At 46.4% G+C, this 23,289-nt stretch overlaps 1 protein-coding gene across 1 annotated transcript in view; it reads right to left on the bottom strand.

Moving 5' to 3' along the window:
• LOC137433939 (C-signal-like) overlaps positions 1–22,130 on the bottom strand; it is a 59,160-nt gene extending 37,030 nt beyond the window's left edge. Inside the window, exon 1 of the mRNA XM_068126446.2 lies at positions 21,840–22,130. Coding sequence (XP_067982547.2) covers positions 21,840–21,983 — 144 coding nt within the window. The 5' untranslated portion in view covers positions 21,984–22,130. The remainder of the gene's footprint in view (positions 1–21,839) is intronic.
• Positions 22,131–23,289: the final 1,159 nt, after the last annotated feature.

The raw sequence follows: 23,289 nt of genomic DNA, 5'->3' as shown, positions 1-23,289 counted from the left end.
CATTAATTGTACATTTTTCAAAATCCAATCTCACCCCTCCCCTCCAAATCTTCCCCATCACCCATCCCTTTCAAATCTTCCCCCTTGCCCCTCCCCTCCAAATCTTCCCCATCACCCATCCCTTTCAGATCTCCCTCCTTGCCCCTTCCCTCCTAAACTCCCCCCACACCCCTCCCCTCTGAGACCCTCCCTCACTCCTCCCCTCCTAGACTCCCCTCTCACCCCTCCTCCTCAAAGCGTCCTCCCCACTTCTTCCCCCTTCCAACTCTCACCTTCATCTCCCTCAACCTTCTGCCTCACTCTTCCCCCTCCTCAAACAACACCTCACTGCGCCTCACCCAATCACCATCAAACCTTTTGTCCGCCCCATTCTTCCCTTTCTCCAAGCTGTTCTGAAATCTCTGACACACCTTCAACAGCTCTCCCTACCTCTTCCTCCTTTTCCACATCATACCCTACCGCTCCCCCCCCCCCCCTGTTCTGTATCCGATGCTCCCCCTTCCTCTTCTTTAACAGTATGGACCTCAAACATCCGGGGCCTTCGCTCAAACTTGACTGATCTCTCCATACAGGTTGCTTCTGACAAACCGGACGTGATCTGCTTAACAGAAACTTTCCTCCTTCATGATGTCTCTGATTCCTTGGTATCTCTCCCAGGTTACTCCCTCCTCCAGTATGATAGACCTGAGCCTCGTCCTGGAGGGGCGGTTGCTATCTTTATAAAAAACTCTCTTCCTCACTCGCCCTGCACTGCCCTCTCTCCACCTCACCCCCAGGAATACCTTTGGCTACGGCTTCCCCTTCGCTCCCACCTTTTGTTCATATGTGTGTTGTACTGTCCACCAAACAGTGATGACTCCATCTACATCTCGCTGTCTGATAACATGGACCAACTTCTATCTACCCATCCCAACTCTCTCTTCCTCATATGTGGTGATTTCAATTGTCACCATGCCAGTTGGCTGGGTGTGGGTACTTCTCTCACCAGCCATGGCTCTTCAGCAAAGGACTTCTGTGACTCACTGGGACTGACACAATCTGTCAATTTCCCGACCCGGATCTCAATCAACGGAGCATCTTCTCTTCTGGACTTGGTTATGACTAACTTCCCTGAAAATGTCTGCTGCTCTTCTTCTGCTCCAATCGGCTCATCTGATCATGTGCTTGTTAAAGTGGACATCTCTCTGACCATTCTCAGAGAGCCTCCTCAGCGTCGACGAGTCTGGCATTTCACTCAGGCCAACTGGCATGGTCTTCAAGCAGCCATCAATCATCTGGACTGGTCTCCCATCTCTACCGCCTCTGACATCAACTCATCCTGGGAATTCTTCCAAAGTAAACTGCTCTCTCTCATGCATGGATTTATCCCATCTCGTCTTCAGTTGTCATACCCTTCCTCTCCCGTCCATGGTACACGGAATCTTGTGGTGAGGCTATTGCCCAGAAACAACTTGCTTTCGACTCCTGGAAAGCAAATCCAACGGAAGGAAATCTCATTTCCTTTCACAAAGCCCGAAACAAGTGGGTGTCCACTGTCCACCCTCAGGAGAGCCAGGAAACAATATCTCTCCGTTCTCAGGACAGAACTCTCTTATCTGTCTCCCTCTTCCAAATCCTGGTGGCGTCTGGTCAAATCTGTTTCTGATGACAGAGACACAATGCTCAGTCTGGGTCATGGCTAGTCCTTTCTTTGCAGAGGTGAACAACACCCTCCAACACCTCACTGATGTGATGTATGTGACAAGTGAACAGCACAAGGATCGATCAAAGTCTAGACAGAAGAATGATGTAGCTGATACCCAGAAAATGCTTGCGTTTCTTCATGAGAGGGATCCCTTTCAAGACGACGATACTCTTCACAACATTTTCACTGGTATAGTTGCCCAGACAACGGTGAATGTTGATGAGGCGAAAACTGTGGGAGAAAGGCTCTTGGGCCAGATGAGTGGTAAACGTGTGCTTGAATACAGCTTCAAGAAGAAGGGTCAAGCCATAACTATGGACTCAGAGTCTGCAATGAAGACACCAGACGGAGACATCAATATCGACCCTCAGTTACTCTTCCAGAGACTTGTGATCGCTGGCACTGAAGTAGGAGACTTATCCAAAGCACTCCTTTGTGAGTTATGCACATATCCTCCATCTTTGTTCGAGACCAAATATGCCTTGCTGTCCGCCAATAAGCCAGCGTTAGCCTCAGCAATCAAATCCTTGGCACCTGCCGATACTGCACAACCGTCCGATATACAATACGTACTCGATGGCGGTGCCCTATTGCAGCGCATACCGTGGCAGTCAGGTGAACAGTACAAGGATATTCTTGACCGCTACCTGAAATATGTTAGTAGGCATTACGGGCATGCTATCGTCGTGTTTGATGGCTATCGTGAAGGTCTCAACGAAAGACTGTGCCCATCAGAAAAGGGGTGAGTGACCATCAGTGAAGGTATCTTTTTCTCAAACTATGACGCTTTCTGTCAAGAAGGAAGAGTTTCTTCGGAACAAGGAGAACAAGCAACAATTCATAGACATTCTTGGTAAGAAACTGGAAGAATCTCATTGTGAAGTGCTTCATGCGAGTGGGGATGCGGACCTACTCATAGCAACAACTGCAGTTTGTAGCTCTTCAAAATCCAACACTGTTGTTGTTGGCGAAGACACTGACTTGTTGATACTACTGTGCTACTATTTTCGCAAGAATACTGCGCACACTCTCTACTTAATGTCGGAGCCGAAAAAGGGTTCATTGAATCCAAGACAATACTTGGACATTGGCAAAGTCAGAGAGGCTCTGGGTGATACTGTCTGTGAAAACATTCTCTTCATCCATGCGTACCTGGGATGCGACACGACATCAAGGGTCTTTGGGATCGGCAAAGGCACTGGACTCAAACTGTTCAAGGACAATGAAATGTTCCAGCAAGAGGCCCTAATTTTCGGCAATAAAGAGTCAACACAGGATGAGGTCATTGCTGCAGGAGACAGAGCAATGGTTTGTGTGTACGGAGGCAAACCATCAGACAATTTGAACGAATTGAGGGTAGCAAAATTTCATGCTAAGGTGACAACAAACAAAACATCGTTGCACCCACGGGTACTTCCGCCCACGAGCTCAGCTTCCAAATATCACAGCCTACGGGTATTCCAACAGGTTCAGGAGTGGAAAGGACACAAACTCAACCCGCTTGACTGGGGATGGAGGATCATGGACACCAGGATGATCCCTATGCATTCTGACCTCGCTGCAGCACCAGACTATCTCCTAAAGCTGGTTAGGTGTTCTTGCAAGGGTGGTTGCAGTGATAAACGTTGTGGTTGTCGGAAACTTGGGCTGCCTTGCACATTTGCATGTAGGGAGTGCAGAGGTATTTGTGCAAATGCAGACGAATCGGTGGACGTTTTCGAGGATGCTGATGATAGTGACCATGGAAGAGACGGTGACGTGTTAAATATTGTGAACGGACAGAAGGACATTGGGTTCAAATAGTTGTGGTAGTGTATTCAAACATGGTTAAATAAATAATTTAGAGTTGATTTGGTGTATTATTAAGAGTGATATTGTCATATAATTAATTTCCAAACATTGCGGTCGTCCGAAAAGTTCCCAAATCGGAAAGGACCTGAAAAACCATGTTCCACTCAATATATTTAAGTATAATTTTGGGCAGATATTTAGTAGACATCAAGGTCTCAGAAAAGTATTACTTCGTTTCTCTTGCAATTAGTGGCGGGTCCATTCACATTTTGACTGGACTATCATAAATTTCTTGTTAGCAAGAACATGAAGAACAGCAATGATTATGAATATGATTGAATGCATGAATGACTGATGAATGAATGCATGAATGAATGCAAGAATGAATGCAGGAATGAATGCAGAATGAATGCAGAATGAATGCAGGAATGAATGCAGAATGAATGCAGAATGAATGCAGAATGAATGCAGAATGAATGCAAGAATGAATGCAGGAATGAATGCAGGAATGAATGCAGGAATGAATGCAGGGAAGAATGCAGGAATGAATGCAGGAATGAATGCAGGAATGAATGCATGAATGACTGCATGAATGAATGCATGAATGAATGCAAGAATGAATGCAGGAATGAATGCAGGAATGAATGCAGAATGAATGCAGGAATGAATGCAGGAATGAATGCAGAATGAATGCAAGAATGAATGCAGGAATGAATGCAGGGAATGAATGCGTGTTGTGACACAAATGAATTTATGTTTGTTTAGCTAGGACCTTAACTAAACTTACTTTTAATTTTATGTCCCCAACTTGTCCAAGCATGCAAGAAATCTAATTTATCTATCATAGCACGCCTGGAGGTAGATTGGTAGAGATTACAAAATATTATAGGCCTAGCCCGAGACCAACTATAAGGCTATTATTACATGATTAAGCCCTTACACTCTCACACTTGTGCCAAATGTACCACGGAAGCAAGGCCTACAGTGGAAGGAGAGGGAGGGGATCGTGTCGGCATAATTGTGAGGTCTGGGTGAAGTTTTTCAACAGCATGAAAATCTAGTGGGAAAAAATTAACTGGGATAGGGCCTAGGCCCTATGGCGATGCCTAGCAACTAGCTAGGCCTGATGATGCTAGTACTAGTAAGTTGTTGTAGTACTACTACCATGACATATGTTTTTAGGGCCAAGATTGATACGTAAACCTTAAAACCGAGACTACAATACCGACAGCTTATTAAGCAAAATGTCTAAACTTTGATGCCTTCAATTGTGACTAGACTACTAAAACTCTAAAGGCCTAGGCCTACTAGGCATGAAGTGAAGGTTAATTGAAGGAGATTAAGCCTTAGGCCTAGATCAGATATTGTATTTACAAATAGTCTGTGTCTAAAATGATGGAATAAATATTTATGTATAAGGCCTCACTATGTTTTTTTTACTAATTTTTTTTTAATATTTACAATTTTATTGTTTGCTGCCGAAAGGTGACGGTGAGGACACGCACTCTTTGTATTCCTTATGGTAAATATCATTTGTCGTTTTATTTTCAGATTCCCCCTTGAAGATCCAATCCTATTGTAGAAGTGGAAGAACAACATTAGTCGAAGTAGCTTAGCTCACTGCATTATAACTGTGTAATGTCGCCGATACAAATGACTTCTGTTCAAACCTGTACATCGGCATTCAGCCCTAAATTGTCTATTTAAGGTAAGAAAATACACTCTTTTATCAAATGCATTTGTAGGAAATACTGTTGTCTTATTTATTTCCATAATTTGGCTAAGATAAAGCTAGGTGCGGTTTCGTTCACGAGTGACAGTTTTAGTACTTTTACGTGTTGTTTACATTCAAACTCGTACGCCAATGCATGTACATCCGGGTTATCCGAGCTATTTTTGCCCTCTTTGGTAATGGCGGACGTGCCCTCGTGTGCGCACACGATCGTAACGTCAGCGGTATAGGAACTGCGCACTCTTGTTTATTTATAGAACTCTGTGGTTTCACATCAAAGTTGTCTTCTTCTTCAGAAAAGTGGTTAAACCACGCGGCCGAGCACTAACCTCATAGGCATGAGCCATGAGGGACAACATCAAGGTAGGCTTCCTCTTCTTCTTCTACATTGCAATCGCTAATGGTTAATGGTTAGTCGTTACTCCCTATGCCACAATCGCTGACTTCGTAGGCATGAGGCTCAGGTTTCACGTCAAAGTTGTGTTCTTCTTCTTCTTCTTCCCCGTCAGAACAGTCGGTAATCCAGATTGTTGTATTCTTCTTCTTCTTATTCACTGTCATAGATCCAAGGGCTTCACATCAAGGTACTCATAAGCATGAGGGTCAGACTCTACACCAAGGTTGGCTTCCTCCTCTTATTCTTCATAACAGTCATTGAGCGTTAATGCTTAGTTGTTAATCCCCAAGTCACAAGCACTGACCTCGTCGGCACGATGCTCAGGTTTACGTTGAAGTTGTGTTCTTCTTCTTCCCCGTCGGAACAGTCGGTATTACCCAGAGTCTGTTGTAAATCTTCTTCTTCCTCACTATTGTAGTTGTTAATCCCCACGTGACGAGTACCAGCCATACAGCGATGGTCAGGCTCGGGAAGAAACTCGCATTTACTTAAGAAATGTTGTGGGGGCCGAGCAGTTGCCGGACACGTTGGACACAATTTGAACGATCTTACAATTTGACACTAGAACGATCTTTCAGGTGGTCATCAGGTGAACAGTTGATTAAATTCGAGTCTATGAAGTGGGCCCCAGATGGGTGAAATCCATAATGGAGCCGAATGGTTTGCCAAATGGAGGCCAAAGATGTAGAGGCCTTCACAATAGAGCCTCTGGAGATGATGGGACAATAATGAGCGATTTTATTCAGCATGAAGTGCAGGTGCATCACCTTCTGTTGTGCATTGCGTCGCACGGCAGGAAGGACATCCTCTCCGTCATCTGCAAGGCCTCGTAGGGGCGAACGGTTGGTTTGCTTTCCCCATGTGACGCCGTCTCTAAGAAAATATGAAAAGTTTTGGATCGATTGAAAGGTTATACTGGACATTTTGTCGCCAGTTCTCGAAAGACATCATTGTTTCCTGCTTCGCCAGACTCCATTGTTTGGGAGCCCGATGTGCCGCCGCCATTTTGGGAGTGCGGAGTTCTTCGGCTGTTTCAAGCAGCCGGTCCGGCATATACGCACGACCTCTTCGGTCAGGAAATTGTGTTGGTGTCCGATGTATGTTTGCCGTGTTTTACACGGTGTGCTGACGAAATGACAAAGCCCATGCTATCCAGATTAGTGTTGCTCTGCCTGGTTGGTCACGTTTGTGTGAAAACGCTCCTGTGGAATGAGGCGGGAATTTACCAGTTCGTACGTCGTCGGTTGTTGAGTCAGCGGACGAATGGGCTCAAAGACACTGCCACCACGCCAGTAAATGGTAAACGCCTCTCCTTCCTTCAGAGCGAATGCCCAACCAAAACACGTTCAGGCTTTGTTATAACATCAGCATTTAATCACCACCCTTTGTCGGGTGACGAGCCATGAGGCAACAATACACCAGGATGAACAAGACACCGGCACCGCCGGGAAGCGCATGCGCAAATAGCGATGATGCATATGCCTGTCACCAACAGTAATCACATTAACATATATTGGCGCTAAAAAAAAAGATGAATGAGATTGTTTCATTTTTCATGTTTGACGTTTGTGGGGTTGGAGTGGGTAGGTGGTTGTGAAAGTGAGAGAGAGGTACGGATGAATAGGCAGAAGGAATTTTTATTAGCTGAGGAAGGATTTGCATGCTCTGTGCAATGGGTGGAAAGAAGTGGCAAGTGTAGAAAGCAGTGTGTTTGAAGACTTGAGGGTGCAAGTAGGAATGAGCTCGATGGTGCTAAGTAAATCATAAAGGATGAGGAGGAGGCAGTAAAGGATGTGGAGGAGAGGTGGTAATGGATGTGGAGGAGTAGGACGTTCTTGGAAAACCCATTCGGCTTTCACAAAGGAACTGTTGGATCATGTAAGATTGAGAGATTCGCCCGTGTCAAATGAGGAATTGGAGAGCCAACTGTGGAATATTGTTATGTAGGTGCGGTAGAGATACTTTAGACCAGGTAGATTTGTGTGGGTAACATGCTCCGACTGTCGTGAAGAAGAAGAACTACCACCATGTATTAAGGAGAGGACCTGTTTAGCCCGGATGTTGGATTAAGGTGTATCCTCGTCCCCATTACGAGGAATGGGGCATGTTAACTAGTTATAAGGATTATGTTAACTACTACCTTGTTAGTCAAACCTCTGCGATCTATCCTTTGTCCTTTATGACACCGCACCATAGACACTTGTTTGAATTGACATTAAACTACACTAAACAACAATAAAAACCAACCGGAAGCCTGGCATCAAGCACTAAGGCTAACAATTCTGCCTGGCAGACACACATCGGTCGAGCAGGCCGAGCCATGCCAAGAAGGACAGTGATTGGGTGGGAGTTGACCAACGGGAAAGCCGGGGTAGGAAGAGACTCGCTGATTGGTGAAGGAAGGACGAGGAGGAAGCAGCGCGCTGACTGGCAAGGTTCGACTGATGACGTCAGAAGTGGACTGCGTGTGGATTGGTGGAGAGCTGAGCATGCAGTGCTGGCCTGCGGGCATTGGTGGAGAGGCACAGATGACATCATGAGACGGTCAATAAAAGAACTCTCGGACCGACATTTTCTCTCTCTTGCCTTCTTCTTGCCTTCCCTCTCTCTCTTGCCCCTCATGCCTTCCTCTGCCCTCGACTCTCTCCTCTTAGTTCCGGAATTTGGTGGAAGATGGCTGTGCGTGGATGACGGGCTCCAGGAAGCGATCGGACCGACCCTGTTCAGAGATGCCATCGGAGACGTACAGAGGCTGCAGGAAGAGCTGCGGCCCAGGAACTGCGGTTCTCCATGCGAACGACGAGTGTACGAGCGCTGCAGCGTGAAAGGGCGCATCGAGGCCTACTGGACGTGTTCCCACGCACGGACCTCCAGACCCGTTTGCAAACCCTGATGAGATCCCAGTGATGATGATGACCAGTGATCGGAGCTAAGTGCACAATACACCACACGTTTTCATTTATCCAGTTATTTTATCCCTTGTTTGTGATTTGTGTCTGGTGTGGGGATGTCCCGAAGAGGACTTTAGTTTCACTGTCGCGTTTTTCCTGTCACAGGTGTTTTATTGTAATAAATCGTTTTATTATTTTCCCTGTACATTTTAAACCTGTTTTTCGCTTGAGTTTATTTTCCGCAGGTTTGAGGACTGTGGTGGGATCCGTGAAGGTAAGCTCTTCATTGTCCCCTTTCCCTTTCTTTCCCCGCGTGTATCAAGTCTGCAATTGAACTGAACGCTTTGGAGTAAAAGCTCGTTTGGCCTTCCGTGCTACCCTACGGTATTCACCAAGGGTAGTCACACGATAATATTTACTGAGTTGCCAAAATGAGGAAGGATAATGAAAATAGGGACGACATAATGCAAGGGGGAGTCTTTGAAAATGTGGACACAGGAGAAGGGGCATGTTCAAAGTTCTCAGCCTGCACTTCAGACCTGGGTGTGGTAGTTGATACAGGTGATAGGTAAACACCACAGTTAACAGTAGTTTCAACACTATACAGGTTTTTAGTGAGACCTCACCTCGAATATTGTTTGCAATTTTAATTGCCACATTCTGAAGGACATAAGTGCTGTATCGGGGATCCAGCATAGAGCAAGAGGATTGATTCTGGGGCTCACTAAACTAAGCTGTGAGGAGCAGCTGAGGGAGAGAGAAGACTTTATAAATTAGATATGAGGAGATTACAAAGGAATTTTAGAGATGTTTGAGATAACGAAGGGTGTACAGACAAAAAAAATGCAGAGATTATCAGCACATTGCACAATGACAGGGCCAGTAACTACTGTTCTATAGTAAAACGAGGAGAGTTAGGACAGCAGTGAGGCAGGGGACTTTCACTCCGAGATTAGGTAATCCATAGAATGAACTCCCTGGAAATGTAGTGGCACCAAAAATTGTACAAAAATTAAAAACTGGAATGAGATAGGTACCTCGGACCATTGTGGATATAGGGTGTCACAAAACATGAAAGTTCTTTACTCGATCGATTCGCACCAGCAGATGAGTGTACTCCAAATAGGTTGATTACAAAAGTTAAACACAAAACTTTGATGTGACACAGTGTACAACAAAGCAAGAAATTCGAGGATGCCTATTCTTTCTCCCATTCCCATATCTTCGGAGAGAGAGTGTTCACAAAAATCCCTCCCTCTACAAACCGCTCGTACTTTCTGGAGGATCCTATACGTGGAAGCAACCATGAAACTCCCCGCCCCCTAATGATCTTTCTATAGAGGTTAGAGAGAGAGATTATAACTTGTTTTATTATAACTTGTTATAACTACAACATTATAACTTGTTACCCTTTTACACAAATACTTTTTTCGAATCAACATCTCGCCTCAACAAACATTACATTTCATATTGAATATTAAGTGTCAAGCATACGTAAATAGTTATGAGTTAACCACGGCCGCCACTTCAAGAAAAAGTCACAAATTCTCAAAAATTATATCAATTATTTACTACAACCATCTACAAACATGGAAAAGAATTACCAAAAGATTGACAACAGGGCCACAAAATGGGTTTTTGAATAAGTTGCTGGAAAGTCATGAAGGTATTTTCCTGAACATCCCTCTGCCCCGACTCCCCTCCCTCCCCCTTACTGAATTGCCCCTCTTGGTCAAATCTGTAAGTGACACAGCGATGACCACATAAGTAGGAATGTATTCCTGGAAGTATCCCATCAGATCCACAAATGACCATACTTCCTCAGCAAACACAGCAAGAGCTACTGACATTGACTGCTTCCTCCCTGGTCCTTTCACTTGACCCCACAACAGCAGCCTCACTACATCCAAAGCGATATAGTCATAGCAGCTTGGGATACATATTTCCCCTCAAGATATTTCTGCTGCACCTTCAGCTGGCCCTACTCCCATTTGGTCATGTAGGCTCAGCTAACACAGGAGGAGCCACTTGATCACCGTTCTGTGCATCAACCTGTGTAGTAACTGTGCAATCCTCTTGCCACACTGGATCCGGATCATTTGGCGTCTTCGCTCTTGGTACATTATCAATGATCATGTCGTAAATTACATCAGGAAGGTCATGGACTTCAACCACACTTGTCAGCTAAGGAGTTAATAATTGGCACCTTCTGTACCAAGGTACCAATCAATAACATGTAGCTGAACTTTCCAAGTTACTGGTCCTCTTCTACCAAACCCTTCTTCACCCATGACTCTGCTGCAGCCTTGTTCCTTCTGCATGCAAGAGTTTCCAACGATCACGTTCACCACAAGCGTCTGCCCTCTAGCTCCAGCAATGGATTGGATTGCTCTCCAGCAGGAGCTTATTAGTGCATGCAAGCAACAAATGGTGCTTCCCAATACACATTTACAACTTGGCATCTGACACCTCTATCTTGGGGAAGTGAGCTTTCACCAGGCAGCCGACACTCACTTCACGACCTTTCAGTTTTAGGTATTACCTGCCAAGGCCTTTCTCTAGGCCAACGTTTCACATACCAGCATCCCTCAGCATCCACAAATTAGCACCTTTCAAACATTACCTGCAACCCCTAGCTTGCAACATGCCCTATTCAATTACATAGATAACACCGCATCTCAGAACTCAATACCCTACCCTTAAATTAGTTGTTATAGGAGTAGTGCAGGGCCCTATGGCCCTACCATTATACACAAAACGCTGCATCTTGGAAATAATCCACATTTTATCCTTCCCTTTCAGCACAACATGTTCATTCTCCTTCCCCTGAGCTCTGGCATTAGGACACTGAACAATGGTGGCAGATTTCTGTTATGAGCAATGAAGAAAAGATCTGCATCCCTGGCGAACTCGAAGATTCGACAATGCCCTCTCATGCAGAAGAACAGATAAGTCATTCGAGAATGTATTAATGAATTTCTCCTTCACAAACAACTCAGACACTTTGTCGAGCGTCTGGTCAGTCTTGAACTGTTCAACCCACTTAACCAAGTAATTACTTCACCCACTTAATCCTACCTCTCCCCACCCTCCCCAACCCCCTGCCACTCCACCCCCAACATAACCAAGATGCACTAGTCTGAAACCACTCGCTACATATTCCCGTGCATATAGTGTTTTGTAGATAAACCTTTAAGTTATTTTGGATACAATACTGTACTGTACTGGAATACACTTTAAACCATCAAAAACGAAGATCATGCTGTGACACACCTGCACAATGAAAATTATTCTATTTATAAGCTTAGTCAACAAAATATCAAAACTATACACAATGCACATGTCCATCATTCTGTCTATATCATACACTCGACTATCTCTTCCTTAACAGCTCCAATTATACCGACTTTCTTGGCAAGCCTGGGTAGGTTTTTGGCCCGAGCCTTTTACAAGCGAGCTGGTAAGGCCTGAGTTTGACTGAAAGTGATTTGGGTGGGAATTTGTAATTAGCATCAGGTGCCAATGATAACTTGCCTACACTTCGTCAAACACACTGTGGGATGTTTCATAGCTACAACCTAATGATGGGCAGATGGGTCATCAGCTTAACGTCCACCCTAGCTAGGGACGGCACACTTTGTAATACAACGCTTGTCCATCTTTCAGTAACTAGGACAAAGTTTACTGATGCTAAAGTACGAGTGTAAGTATAGTTTTCCTTGCCTTCCTAGCCATCACAAGAATGTTGAGAATCCAATGTAATTATCAAAAAAAATACATAAGTGAAATAGTATATTTTTTGCGAGATGGGTCTTGGCACAGTTCCAGAGGTCCAATTGACTATCCTAAAGGAACAAACTCTGGAACAAAGTCCCTCACTCTCTTCAATCCCTCTTCTACCTCCAGATCTTAAAAACAGCTGTTCACCACCATCTCTTATCTTCCCCCATCCAAAACCTTGATCTTTTCTACCCCGTTAATACACCCCAAATCCGCCTCTTTCAATCTCCGACCTCATTCCTGAAATTCCTAGTAGTGTTCATTTGCTTTATACCGTGTACCCCTCCCCCCACCCTCCATTACCCCCTCCCTCCCCCAGCCCTCTCCCTTCCACAGATCTCCTGATGTCCCTGTTCTCGACTGTTGTTGTGCTTGTGTGCTTCCCCCTCTCTCCCCCTCTTGTCTCCCGCTCCCTTTATTATATTGTTTTATGTGTCCGTTTATGTTTTTTGCATTTAATGTGTTAGCTCTTACAAGAGCCTCGACTTTGTAAACAAACAAAATATATATAGGAACTAATTTATTTAATCAGTGTTGTACACGTATTTCCAATAGCTTTACAATTAGTGCAAAAGAAAACGATTGGACAATCTAGCTTGATCTATCAAAATCCATCAACTGGAGAAAATAGTTCACCATAAAGAGAATAAATCATTCACTCAAATGATTCCGCATAAATGTACTGACTGTTTCTTATAAACATGAAACAGGTGCACAATGCACAAACAAACAAACAAATACACATGAAAGTTAACCTTTGGAGCTGCCTTTAAATATTGATTATTTCTTCCACCTTGCTGAATGTAACTTTTCTTTCATTGTTGAGGCCAAAAAACTGCTCGTAAGGCCTATTCTGGCTTGAGTATCGTTCTGGTCTAGCGTTTATGACAAAATATTGTCGTGTTTACTTCCCCCGCCACGACTGTCAATAAAAAGTCATTGGATGAGCTGTAAAATGCCAAAGCAGTTGCTAACCCTAACCCTAACAACTCGGTCAATAACACACCGCGTTATTATAGCAGTAGTAGGGTCATCCCACCGTTTGGCACCGTGGACTCCACCTGAAGTTGTTGAGGACAATCCCGGCCCGGAATATGGTGAACTACATCATGGAGATGCTGTCAAACCGCAGCTTCGTCCTACAGACCAGCGACAGCCAGCGCTGCAGGCTCAGAAGACTGAGGAATGGTGTCCCGCAGGGTTCTGTTCTCTCGCCGATGCTGTCTAACATCTACATCTACGACCTGCTGGATACAACATCCAGAAAGTACGGTTACGCGGACGACCTGGCCATCATCCTGCGACGACCAACATGGAAGGCGATGGAAAACGGTATCAAACAAGACATGGGCACCTTGGTAGCCTACCTCCGGAGGTGGCGTTTGCAGCTCAGCATTGGTAAGACAGTGTCAGCGGCATACCATCTTAACAACAGAGAAGCAAAAAGGGAACTGGACGTGTTCGTTGACAACAAACGCCTGGAGTTCCAGCAAGCCCCAAAGTACCTCGGTGTATGCCTAGATCGGATACTGACCTTCAAGCAACACCTAGAAGAAGTTAAGGCCAAGGTGACATCAAGGGTCTCACTTATCCGACGTCTCGCTGGTACGACCTGGGGAGCCTCCGCCAAGACCCTACGAATATCCACACAAGCCCTGGTCTCTGCAGCCGAATACTGCGCCCCAGCCTGGAGCAGAAGCCCACAGGTGAGAAAGGTTGATGTTGCCATTAACAACGCCCTCCGCATTGAAGCTGGTTGCTTGAAGCCCACCCCGGCATTCCACCTGCCAGTCCTAGTGGGAATTGCCCCGGCCGGCCTCCGACGGGAGGCTGCTACCCTCGCCCTGGCAAGGAATGCCCAGAAACACGACTGACACATCCTGCACAACACCACAACGATAGTGGCGCCTCCAAGCAGACTCAAGTCCGGCCATCCCTACAACAAGGCGGCACAAGAGATGCTCAGTTCTATCCCTGAGGACCTGTCTAGAAGCGCATGGCTGGCGGCATCTTGGAAGCAGGTGTGGGAAACGGCCGGGCCCACCCGCATCCACCGCTACATCTGGGACCCAGGAGGTGGCGTCGTAGGAGAAGACCTACCACGCCTGCAATGGACCTTGCTGAACCGTCTACGTACGGGGGTCGGCCGCTTCAAATCATCGCTGAAGATGTGGGGCCTGGCAGACAGCGCCGCGTGCGAGTGTGACGAGCCTGAGCAGACTGCCGAACACATAATTACCACCGGCCCCCTATACAGACCACCTTCAGAAGCCGGCCTCTTCGACGTAGGACCAGAGACGAGGGCATGGCTGCACGACACTGAGCTGGCCATCTGATGATACACGAAAGAAGAAGAAGGGTCTTCCCAGAGGCCCCGCCACAGGTGATGACATTGACATCATCTCACCGTGCTGATGCCAGAGGGAGGGGAAGATGAGAGCGAACCTCATGCTGTGAACTTGTTGAGCGACTTCATATTGTTGCATCAGACAGCCTCTGTTAACATCGGCAGTCTGCATCAGGTGTATACAGAGAACAGCCAAAAGGTATAAACATTGACTGCATTTCATTCAATTAATCTACACTGTGTTCTTGACTTAGGGTTCCCCAAGGTTATTCCCAATGAAACCAAATTTGGGTGGTGGTGTGCGAATGTGAGGGGCGAAATATGGGAACATGTCTTTTACCTTTATAAAGGTTTATTTGCACTGAAAAGAAAAGAAAAGAGATACAGGGAAAAGAGGAGGAAAAGAGGTAAAACAAAAGATACATACCACATGAACACATAGTCCATGCTCAGGTCTTATAGTTTGATGACTACCCTGTACCCCAACCACAACAACACAACAATATTTATCCAATTAGTCTCGAAACAATCACGACATCGAGGGGCATCTTTCAGAGTGTTGCGTGGGTGCAACCTGCCCCCATTGCATCTCATTCTTTAAGTTGTAGAAGAGGCATTTATCCATAGCTTCAGAACAATTAATAACATTTTAGATGGTGATTCATCCAACACCTGATCAAGAAAAAGTCCAGTTTTGCTGTTACTGCAAAAACGGCTGCAATTCCCTGTGATTTATATTTCCTTGTCTTTTAGTTTCCACATGGTTTTCTGACAAAAGACATTACAGATAAGACAAAAGCATTGTCATGTTGATGGCCTTCACCCAAAACCACAAGGAACACTAGGTGGGAGTTGCAGACTCATTCTCAGGTGGATAAGTCAAAACCCTAACAATCCGGGTGAAGGGGAGTGTTTTAGGCGCCAACAAAAAAATAGAAAAAAAACATTTATGATTTCTTCACAATGCCAAAATGATTAGAAAAGCATCGGGTAATACCGGTTACACCTGCTACTACTTAATAAAGCCAAAACGGTTTGCGTGGGAAAGATGGCAGAAACTGATATGCATGCAGTCTGTAAGAGATAAATAAACACTTTAACAAAGAAACCCAAGTCAAAACAAACATGGAAATCTGCAAAAAGACACAATGAGTTATAACAAGCGTTACGCCTAGGTCCCCCGTCGGTGAAGTGATGTGAGTTGACAAAGTGGAAGATGCAAGGCGGCCATCTTGGATTTTTCTTTTTTTGTGTATACTGAATCGAGGCTCGTGAAAGAGCTGACAACCGCGAGGGAAAGACAGTACAGGGGGACCGCGAGGGAAAGACAGTACAGGGGGACCGCGAGGGAAAGACAGTACAGGGGGACCGCGAGGGAAAGACAGTACAGGGGGAACGCGAGGGAAAGACAGCACAGGGGGAACGCGAGGGAAAGACAGCACAGGGGGACCACGAGGGAAAGACAGCACAGGGGGACCATGAGGGAAAGACAGTACAGGGGGACCACGAGGGAAAGACAGCACAGGGGGACTGCGAGGGAAAGACAGCACAGGGGGACCACGAGGGAAAGACAGTACAGGGGGACCACGAGGGAAAGACAGCACAGGGGGACCGCGAGGGAAAGACAGCACAGGGGGACCGCGAGGGAAAGACAGCACAGGGGGACCACGAGGGAAAGACAGCAAAGGGGGACCGCGAGGGAAAGACAGCACAGGGGGACTGCGAGGGAAACACAGCACAGGGGGACCACGAGGGAAAGACAGCACAGGAGGACCACGATGGAAAGACAGCACAGGGGGACCACGAGGGAAAGACAGCACAGGGGGACCACGAGGGAAAGACAGCACAGGGGGACCACGAGGGAAAGACAGCACAGGGGGACCACGAGGGAAAGACAGCACAGGGGGACAGCGAGGGAAAGACAGTACAGGGGGACCACGAGGGAAAGACAGCACAGGGGGACCACGAGGGAAAGACAGCACAGGGGGACCGCGAGGGAAAGACAGTACAGGGGGACTACGAGGGAAAGACAGCACAGGGGGACTACGAGGGAAAGACAGTACAGGGGGACCCCGAGGGAAAGACAGCACAGGGGGACCGTGAGGGAAAGACAGCACAGGGGGACCACGAGGGAAAGACAGCACAGGGGGACCACGAGGGAAAGACAGCACAAGGGGACCGCGAGGGAAAGACAGTACAGGGGGACCATGAGGGAAAGACAGCACAGGGGGACCACGAGGGAAAGACAGCACAGGGGGACCACGAGGGAAAAACAGCACAGGGGGACCACGAGGTAAAGACAGCACAGGGGGGCCACGAGGGAAAGACAGTACAGGGGGACCATGAGGGAAAGACAGTACAGGGGGACCACGAGGGAAAGACAGCACAGGGGGACCGCGAGGGAAAGACAGCACAGGGGGACCACGAGGGAAAGACAGCACAGGGGGACCACGAGGGAAAGACAGCACAGGGGGACCACGAGGGAAAGACAGTACAGGGGCACCACGAGGGAAAGACAGCACAGGGGGACCACGAGGGAAAGACAGCACAGGGGGACCACGAGGGAAAGACAGCACAGGGGGACCACGAGGGAAAGACAGCACAGGGGGACCGCGAGGCAACGACAGAACAGGGGGACCACGAGGGAAAGACAGTACAGAGGGACCACGAGGGAAAGACAGCACAGGGGGACCGTGAGGGAAAGACAGCACAGGGGGACCACGAGGGAAACACAGCACAGGGGGACCACGAGGGAAAGCACAGGGGGACCATGAGGGAAAGACAGCACAGGGGGACCACGAGGGAAAGACAGCACAGGGGGACCACGAGGGAAAGTTTTGACGTGGCGACCCAATTTTCAATAGCTTTCTCCCTTATGCCTAGATACACCCACACACCAGATTAGAAGTTGGTAGTTTGTTTATTTTTCAAGATATTTCGCTCACAAGGTTCAGACATATATATGGTGGCGGCCATCTTGGATTTTGACGTGGCGACCCAATTTTCAATGGCGTTCTTCCTTATGCCTATATACACCCACACACCAGATTAGAAGTTGGTACTTCGCTTATTTTTCAAGATTTTCTGCTTACAAGGTTCAGACATACATGGCGGAGACTATCTTGGATTTTGACGTGGCGACCCAATTTTCAATAACGTTCTTCCTTATGCGTAGATACACTCACACACCAGATTAGAAGTTGGTACGTCGCTTATTTTTCAAGATATTTCGCTCACAAGGTTCAGACATATATATGGTGGCGGCCATCTTGGATTTTGACGTGGCGACCCAATTTTCAATGGCGTTCTTCCTTATGCGTAGATACACCCACACACCAGATTAGAAGTTGGTACGTCGCTTATTTTTCAAGATATTTCGCTTACAATGTTCAGACATATATATATGGTGGTGGCCATCTTGGATTTTGACGTGGCGACCCAATTTTCAATACCGTTCTTCCTTATGCGTAGATACACCCACACACCAGATTAGAAGTTGGTACGTCGCTTATTTTTCAAGATATTTCGCTCACAATGTTCAGACATACATATATGGTGGCGGCCATCTTGGATTCTGACGTGGCCACCCAATTTTCAATTGCGTTCTTCCTTATGCCTAGATACACCCACACACCAGATTAGAAGTTGGTACTTCGCTTATTTTTCAAGATATTTCGCTCACAATGTTCAGACATATATATGGTGGCGGCCATCTTGGATTTTGACGTGGCGACCCAATTTTCAATAGCGTTCTTCCTTATGCCGAGATACACCCACACACCAGATTAGAAGTTAGTACATCGCTTATTTTTCAAGATATTCCGCTCACAATGTTCAGACAAACATGGCGGTGGCCATCTTGGATTTTGACGTGGGTTGCACCCACACACCAAATTAGAATTCGGTCCTTCGCGTACGCACGCACGCACGTACGCACGCACGCACACACGGACGCACGCACGCACACACGGACGGGGGGGGGGGGGGGGAACCATAGTGCCCCTTTCGCTCCGCGGTGCGACGAGGGACAATAAGTAGCCACAACACTTAGAGAAACTAAATTCCCTATGGCGCCTAACACACGCAGTCATGCATTCACACAGAATTGGGCAAAAGGATAGTGTTTCAGGAACCATCTCAGTGTACAAGAATGAAGGCTTATAGGATACAGGCAGGGAGGGATTAAGGGTGCCTGGGATCCAGGTGGTAACCCAAACATGGGTCCTCCTACTCGTCCTTCCCATCCCGCAGTAATGGACATCGGTAACCTAAGTCACAGTGCACTATGTTAAGTATGCATAAGGTCAAAGTGTGGTCAGGCCTATATCTCAGGATATGTTGTTATTAATACTACGTTGATGCTCATTTGATATTTTATTATTTAAAAAAAACAAACAAACCGAAACCCCATATAAACAATAAACAAGAACACTTTATTGAAAAAAAAAATTACATTTTAAAACTAAATCGACAATGACAACTATTTAAGGCAAGACAGCACAACTCATTTGTAAGACCATCATTTGATATTTGCATTTGATCCACATAAACCACTACACATATAACATTGCATCGGTCTTTTCCTAGATTTTTATTTCTGCTAAACTCATCAATGATTTTTGAGAAGTCAAGTCCTCTCGGTACTCCAGTCTCGATGGTCATGATTGAAAGAGTATCAAGTCAACCTTAACCCATTCGGTTCCTGACCTCATTCTTCATACGTTTTCGTTTTGAGGAGGACCGCTCGCTCACCCTCACCACTGCGATTCGATAGCATCATTGGCAGGTAAATATGAAGAGCTTTTTCAATGTGAGGAAATGTTTGCTTGAGGGTGTGTGTATGGAGGAATTTGGTACATTCTCAGTTCTGTTGACTTGGTTTGTTTGTGTGACGTTTGAAGGTTTGTTGAAATTGCAAGAAAGGTAGAAATTGCATAAATACACTTTCAATTGTGGGTTCCAGATCGTTGGCATGGGAGTGGGCAAGATTTTCTGTGGCTTGCTTGACCTCATGAAGGGGGTTTTGGGGGTGGAGGGGGGGGGGGGGGAGCGGTGGGGACAGTGAACGAGGCTCGCTGGACAGGAATCTAAACTTATTGATTTATTGTATGCTTCAAGACGGGCCCAATGCAAACAGAACGGTGGTCTCTCTGTCTTCTACCACCTCCTTTCTGATCTTGCATCCTCTGCTCTTTCCGTGCTTTCACCCCCTCCCCCCGCTCCCCAACCCCAAGTTTCTGCATGGTGCACGTGGTTCACCAAAACTCCCTTCTGTCGAAACTACAAAAATCCAGAATCACTGCATGCCTCCACTCCTTTTTTCCACCTGTTGAACCAACTTCCACATTCTCTTCAATCGCATTCTTCCCTCCAGGTGTTCAACACAGCTATTCACCATAATCTCGGATTGCCCCATCTAAAACCATCATCTTTTCTATCCTGGTTAACCCCTACGCCACTTCCACCCCTAAGCTCGCCCCCTTCAAATTTTCCAGTTTTTCCTTCCTGAGAGTTTCCTTCTGTATCCATCCTTTCCACCCAAGCATCCTTTCCTGCCCCCATTCCACCCCACTCCCATTGTTTGTCCAAGTTTCCCTCTATTCTGTCTTTCAACTCTCCCACCCCTCTCTCTCTACTGTTCCTTTTGTTCTGTTGCATCCTGATCCATTCGGCATTCTCGACCTTCCACGAGCCTCGACTCGGCATACAAAAAAAAGACTGATTAGCTGAGCAATGTTTACAATGAACACCTCCGTCTTGAATTTATTCTTGGGTCACAGCACAGTGTCTTCAGCTTCTTCATCGTCAAAACAGCAGTTCAGCATCAGCACACGCTCCTGGGCTGAATTGTACTTGTTAGGTCCACAGTTTAATCCAGGAAGGTCTTCAAAGTCTTCAAACTCTGTCTGCTGAGTATTGACAATTCAACAAAAGACTCCAGTAATGACATCACACTATTCACATGAAAGCTGGTCTTGATCTCTATGCACACGTGCCTTTCCAGGCTATTGAAGTGAGAGGTAATGGTCTGGTGAAAGCGCTCGAAGACTGTGTTTCGAATATCAATGAGTATAGCTGAATCCAGTTCAACCAGTTTGTCTAGGATCGACCGAGATTCATTTTAGCACTTCACTTTCTGTTCCACTTCAGTTGCCAGGTATTCCAAGTTCCAACACTTCGCCTGTGGGAGTGTACCATTTGAGAAGGGCTGTCACTGCTCCAGACCTTGCTGACCGTCGGAGTACCTGAAAGGTGATTGACAGCAGAGAGCCATAAAGGCTTCAGTTTTTCACAAAGCAGTCAACGGCGATAGGTTGATGCAGAGAGAGAAGTGTACAACTTTTGTTCAATGTCCAAGAATCTGAAGACCACAGGACTGCATTGCAGACCACTTTTGTCTAAAAGGTTGAGCGAGTGAGCGGATCATGGTATAAATGTCGCATATGACCATTGCTCACTGACGATAATTTGGGCACCGATGCATTTCCCACTCATTCGCCTCTGCATGGGCCCCCTCTTCGCTTGGACTCTGGTTGACGGTCCCATCTACTCCCTCCTTTTAATCAGCGATTGCAAATAGGTAAGGGAGGCAAAAGAGCGGGCGAAGGTATGATGGGCAGGCACACCCGCAAGGACACAGCAGGACGGTGATCTCTGTCCTGTTTCAAAGTCTAAGGATGCGCTCGCTCTCAGTGAGGCATATAGAGAGCTGTTACAAAACACCCTCTGTACCGTCACAAGTTCCCACCACCGGGGAGATTATTCCAGGAACCTCATTATGCCGTCGTCACCTAATGACATTCAACGCCTGCATTGGCGCAGTCCTGACTAATGGCTTCAGATGTGGAACCATCTCCCCACGTCGGCCTTCAGAATTCTAGTGGTGTTCCGCTGGCCAAAGACTGGAAAACGTGGCCTGATCAAGGCCCGACCCCTGATCTGGTTGCCGGCCAGTTCCAAAATTGGGGTACACATGACAACACATGCTCACCAACCAGTAAAAGAATCCTACATTATGCCAACACAACCAGGAATCTTTGCCTTATTTCTAATAACTGGCTCCTCCTCCATCTATCACAAACGCAAAAAGCAAATTCTACAAAGTATAAGTATACGTCTACATCCGATACGCAAAATCAATGTATAAAGCAACTCACACCTGTCGTCATCCCCTAACCCATGCCAATATCAACCCCACTGCCTCCCCATTCACTTACCTCTGCTCGTTCTTCAGGACAACGACAAGCAGCAAGCACGCGTGTTGCCTTCTGGTGTGTTAATTCATTCGCTGCGAGGAGCCGGACTAGTTCTAACCCGATTCCACGGTTGGCTCCAGTAATAAAGGCAGACTCAATGTCCATAGTGTGAGAGGAACTTTCTTGTTACAGTTTCGACAAAACTTTACTTCGAGGGATAACTCGGGATAAATAAACAAAGCAGAATTAATAAATGACTGACTGCGGGTGTGACGGCATCAGTGCAAACATTTCTACCCATTATATAGTCTCGTGGCAGGGTGCGTGCAAGGTGTGGTGACATTATCACTGCATGCCGATGATAGGTGGACTTGGGGTCACACACATATTTCTTTGCACATCGCGTGTTTTGTTGAAGGCACTTTCACAAAACAATTTGTTTTTTCATTCAAAAAAATGTTTCCGTATTTCCAAAACCAAGAAAGCACTTGGAATTTACATTACAAGGATGTAAGGCAGGATTCTTTTTTCTGAAAAAGGATTACAAAAGACTATCTTTCAGCGTGCTGGCTCTACCAGCGGGCTGGGTCGTGTGGCTCTACCAGCAGGTCGACCTACCTGCACCCCTCCGTTCACTGGAGCTGCCTCCCGAGCTTGCCTGCTCCTCACTCTAATCTACCTGGGGAAAGCCCTCCCTGGCACTTACCCCCTCGATGCCCACCTTGGCATTGGGCAACCCGGGTCCCTTTCCTGGATCCTCGGGCCCCACTCACTCTAACCTAACTGGCTCCCTGAGCCTACCTGCGGCCTTACCTGGCTGACGAGCTCCCAGTGACGGAGTGCCCCAAATAACTGAAAGAATAAGGCAGGATTATTTTTTTCTGAAAAAGGATTACAAAAGACTATCTTTCAGATTAAGCAGAAGAAGATTGTGTGGAGATGTGATATAATTGTATTGAAGATATTTCAGGGGACTGATGGAGAAAAATCTAATTTTGGGAATGTTGGAAGTTGAAAGGTCAATTGAGGCTATACGCATGTTGAAGGTAAAGTAAAAGAGACAAAGGGAAGACATCTTTCATTCAGAGGATATATAGCACATGGAATTATATTGCGTGGAAGGAAGAACAAATCGATTTAAAAGGAAAGTACTGAAGTAAAAATTGGCAGGGAATTATAAGAATGAGGATAGCTCGGCTCAGTTGGCAGATCGAGATTTGTAGTCTGCTGTGCAGAATGTTCCCCGTTATTCTTCTGTGTCTTGACCTATCTTGACCTATTTGCCATAATGCACACAATGACCCAACACCCTGCCACAAACACACACACGTTTACTTCCTCAATTTTTTTTTTTTTTTTGTTAAATCTATCCACACGTGCCTTTCCCAACTTCAGCTCACTTTCCACATGAGCCAATTGTTTCCCAATTATTTATACATGTGCTTGCTCATCCCTCTCTCCACTCGTGTCT

This window comes from Myxine glutinosa, chromosome 10 (genome assembly GCF_964187855.1).
Source record: "Myxine glutinosa chromosome 10, kmMyxGlut1.1, whole genome shotgun sequence".
NCBI lineage: Eukaryota > Metazoa > Chordata > Myxini > Myxiniformes > Myxinidae > Myxine > Myxine glutinosa.
The sequence above is the reverse complement of the archived record's forward strand: the minus strand, read 5'-3'. Positions and strand labels throughout refer to the sequence as shown.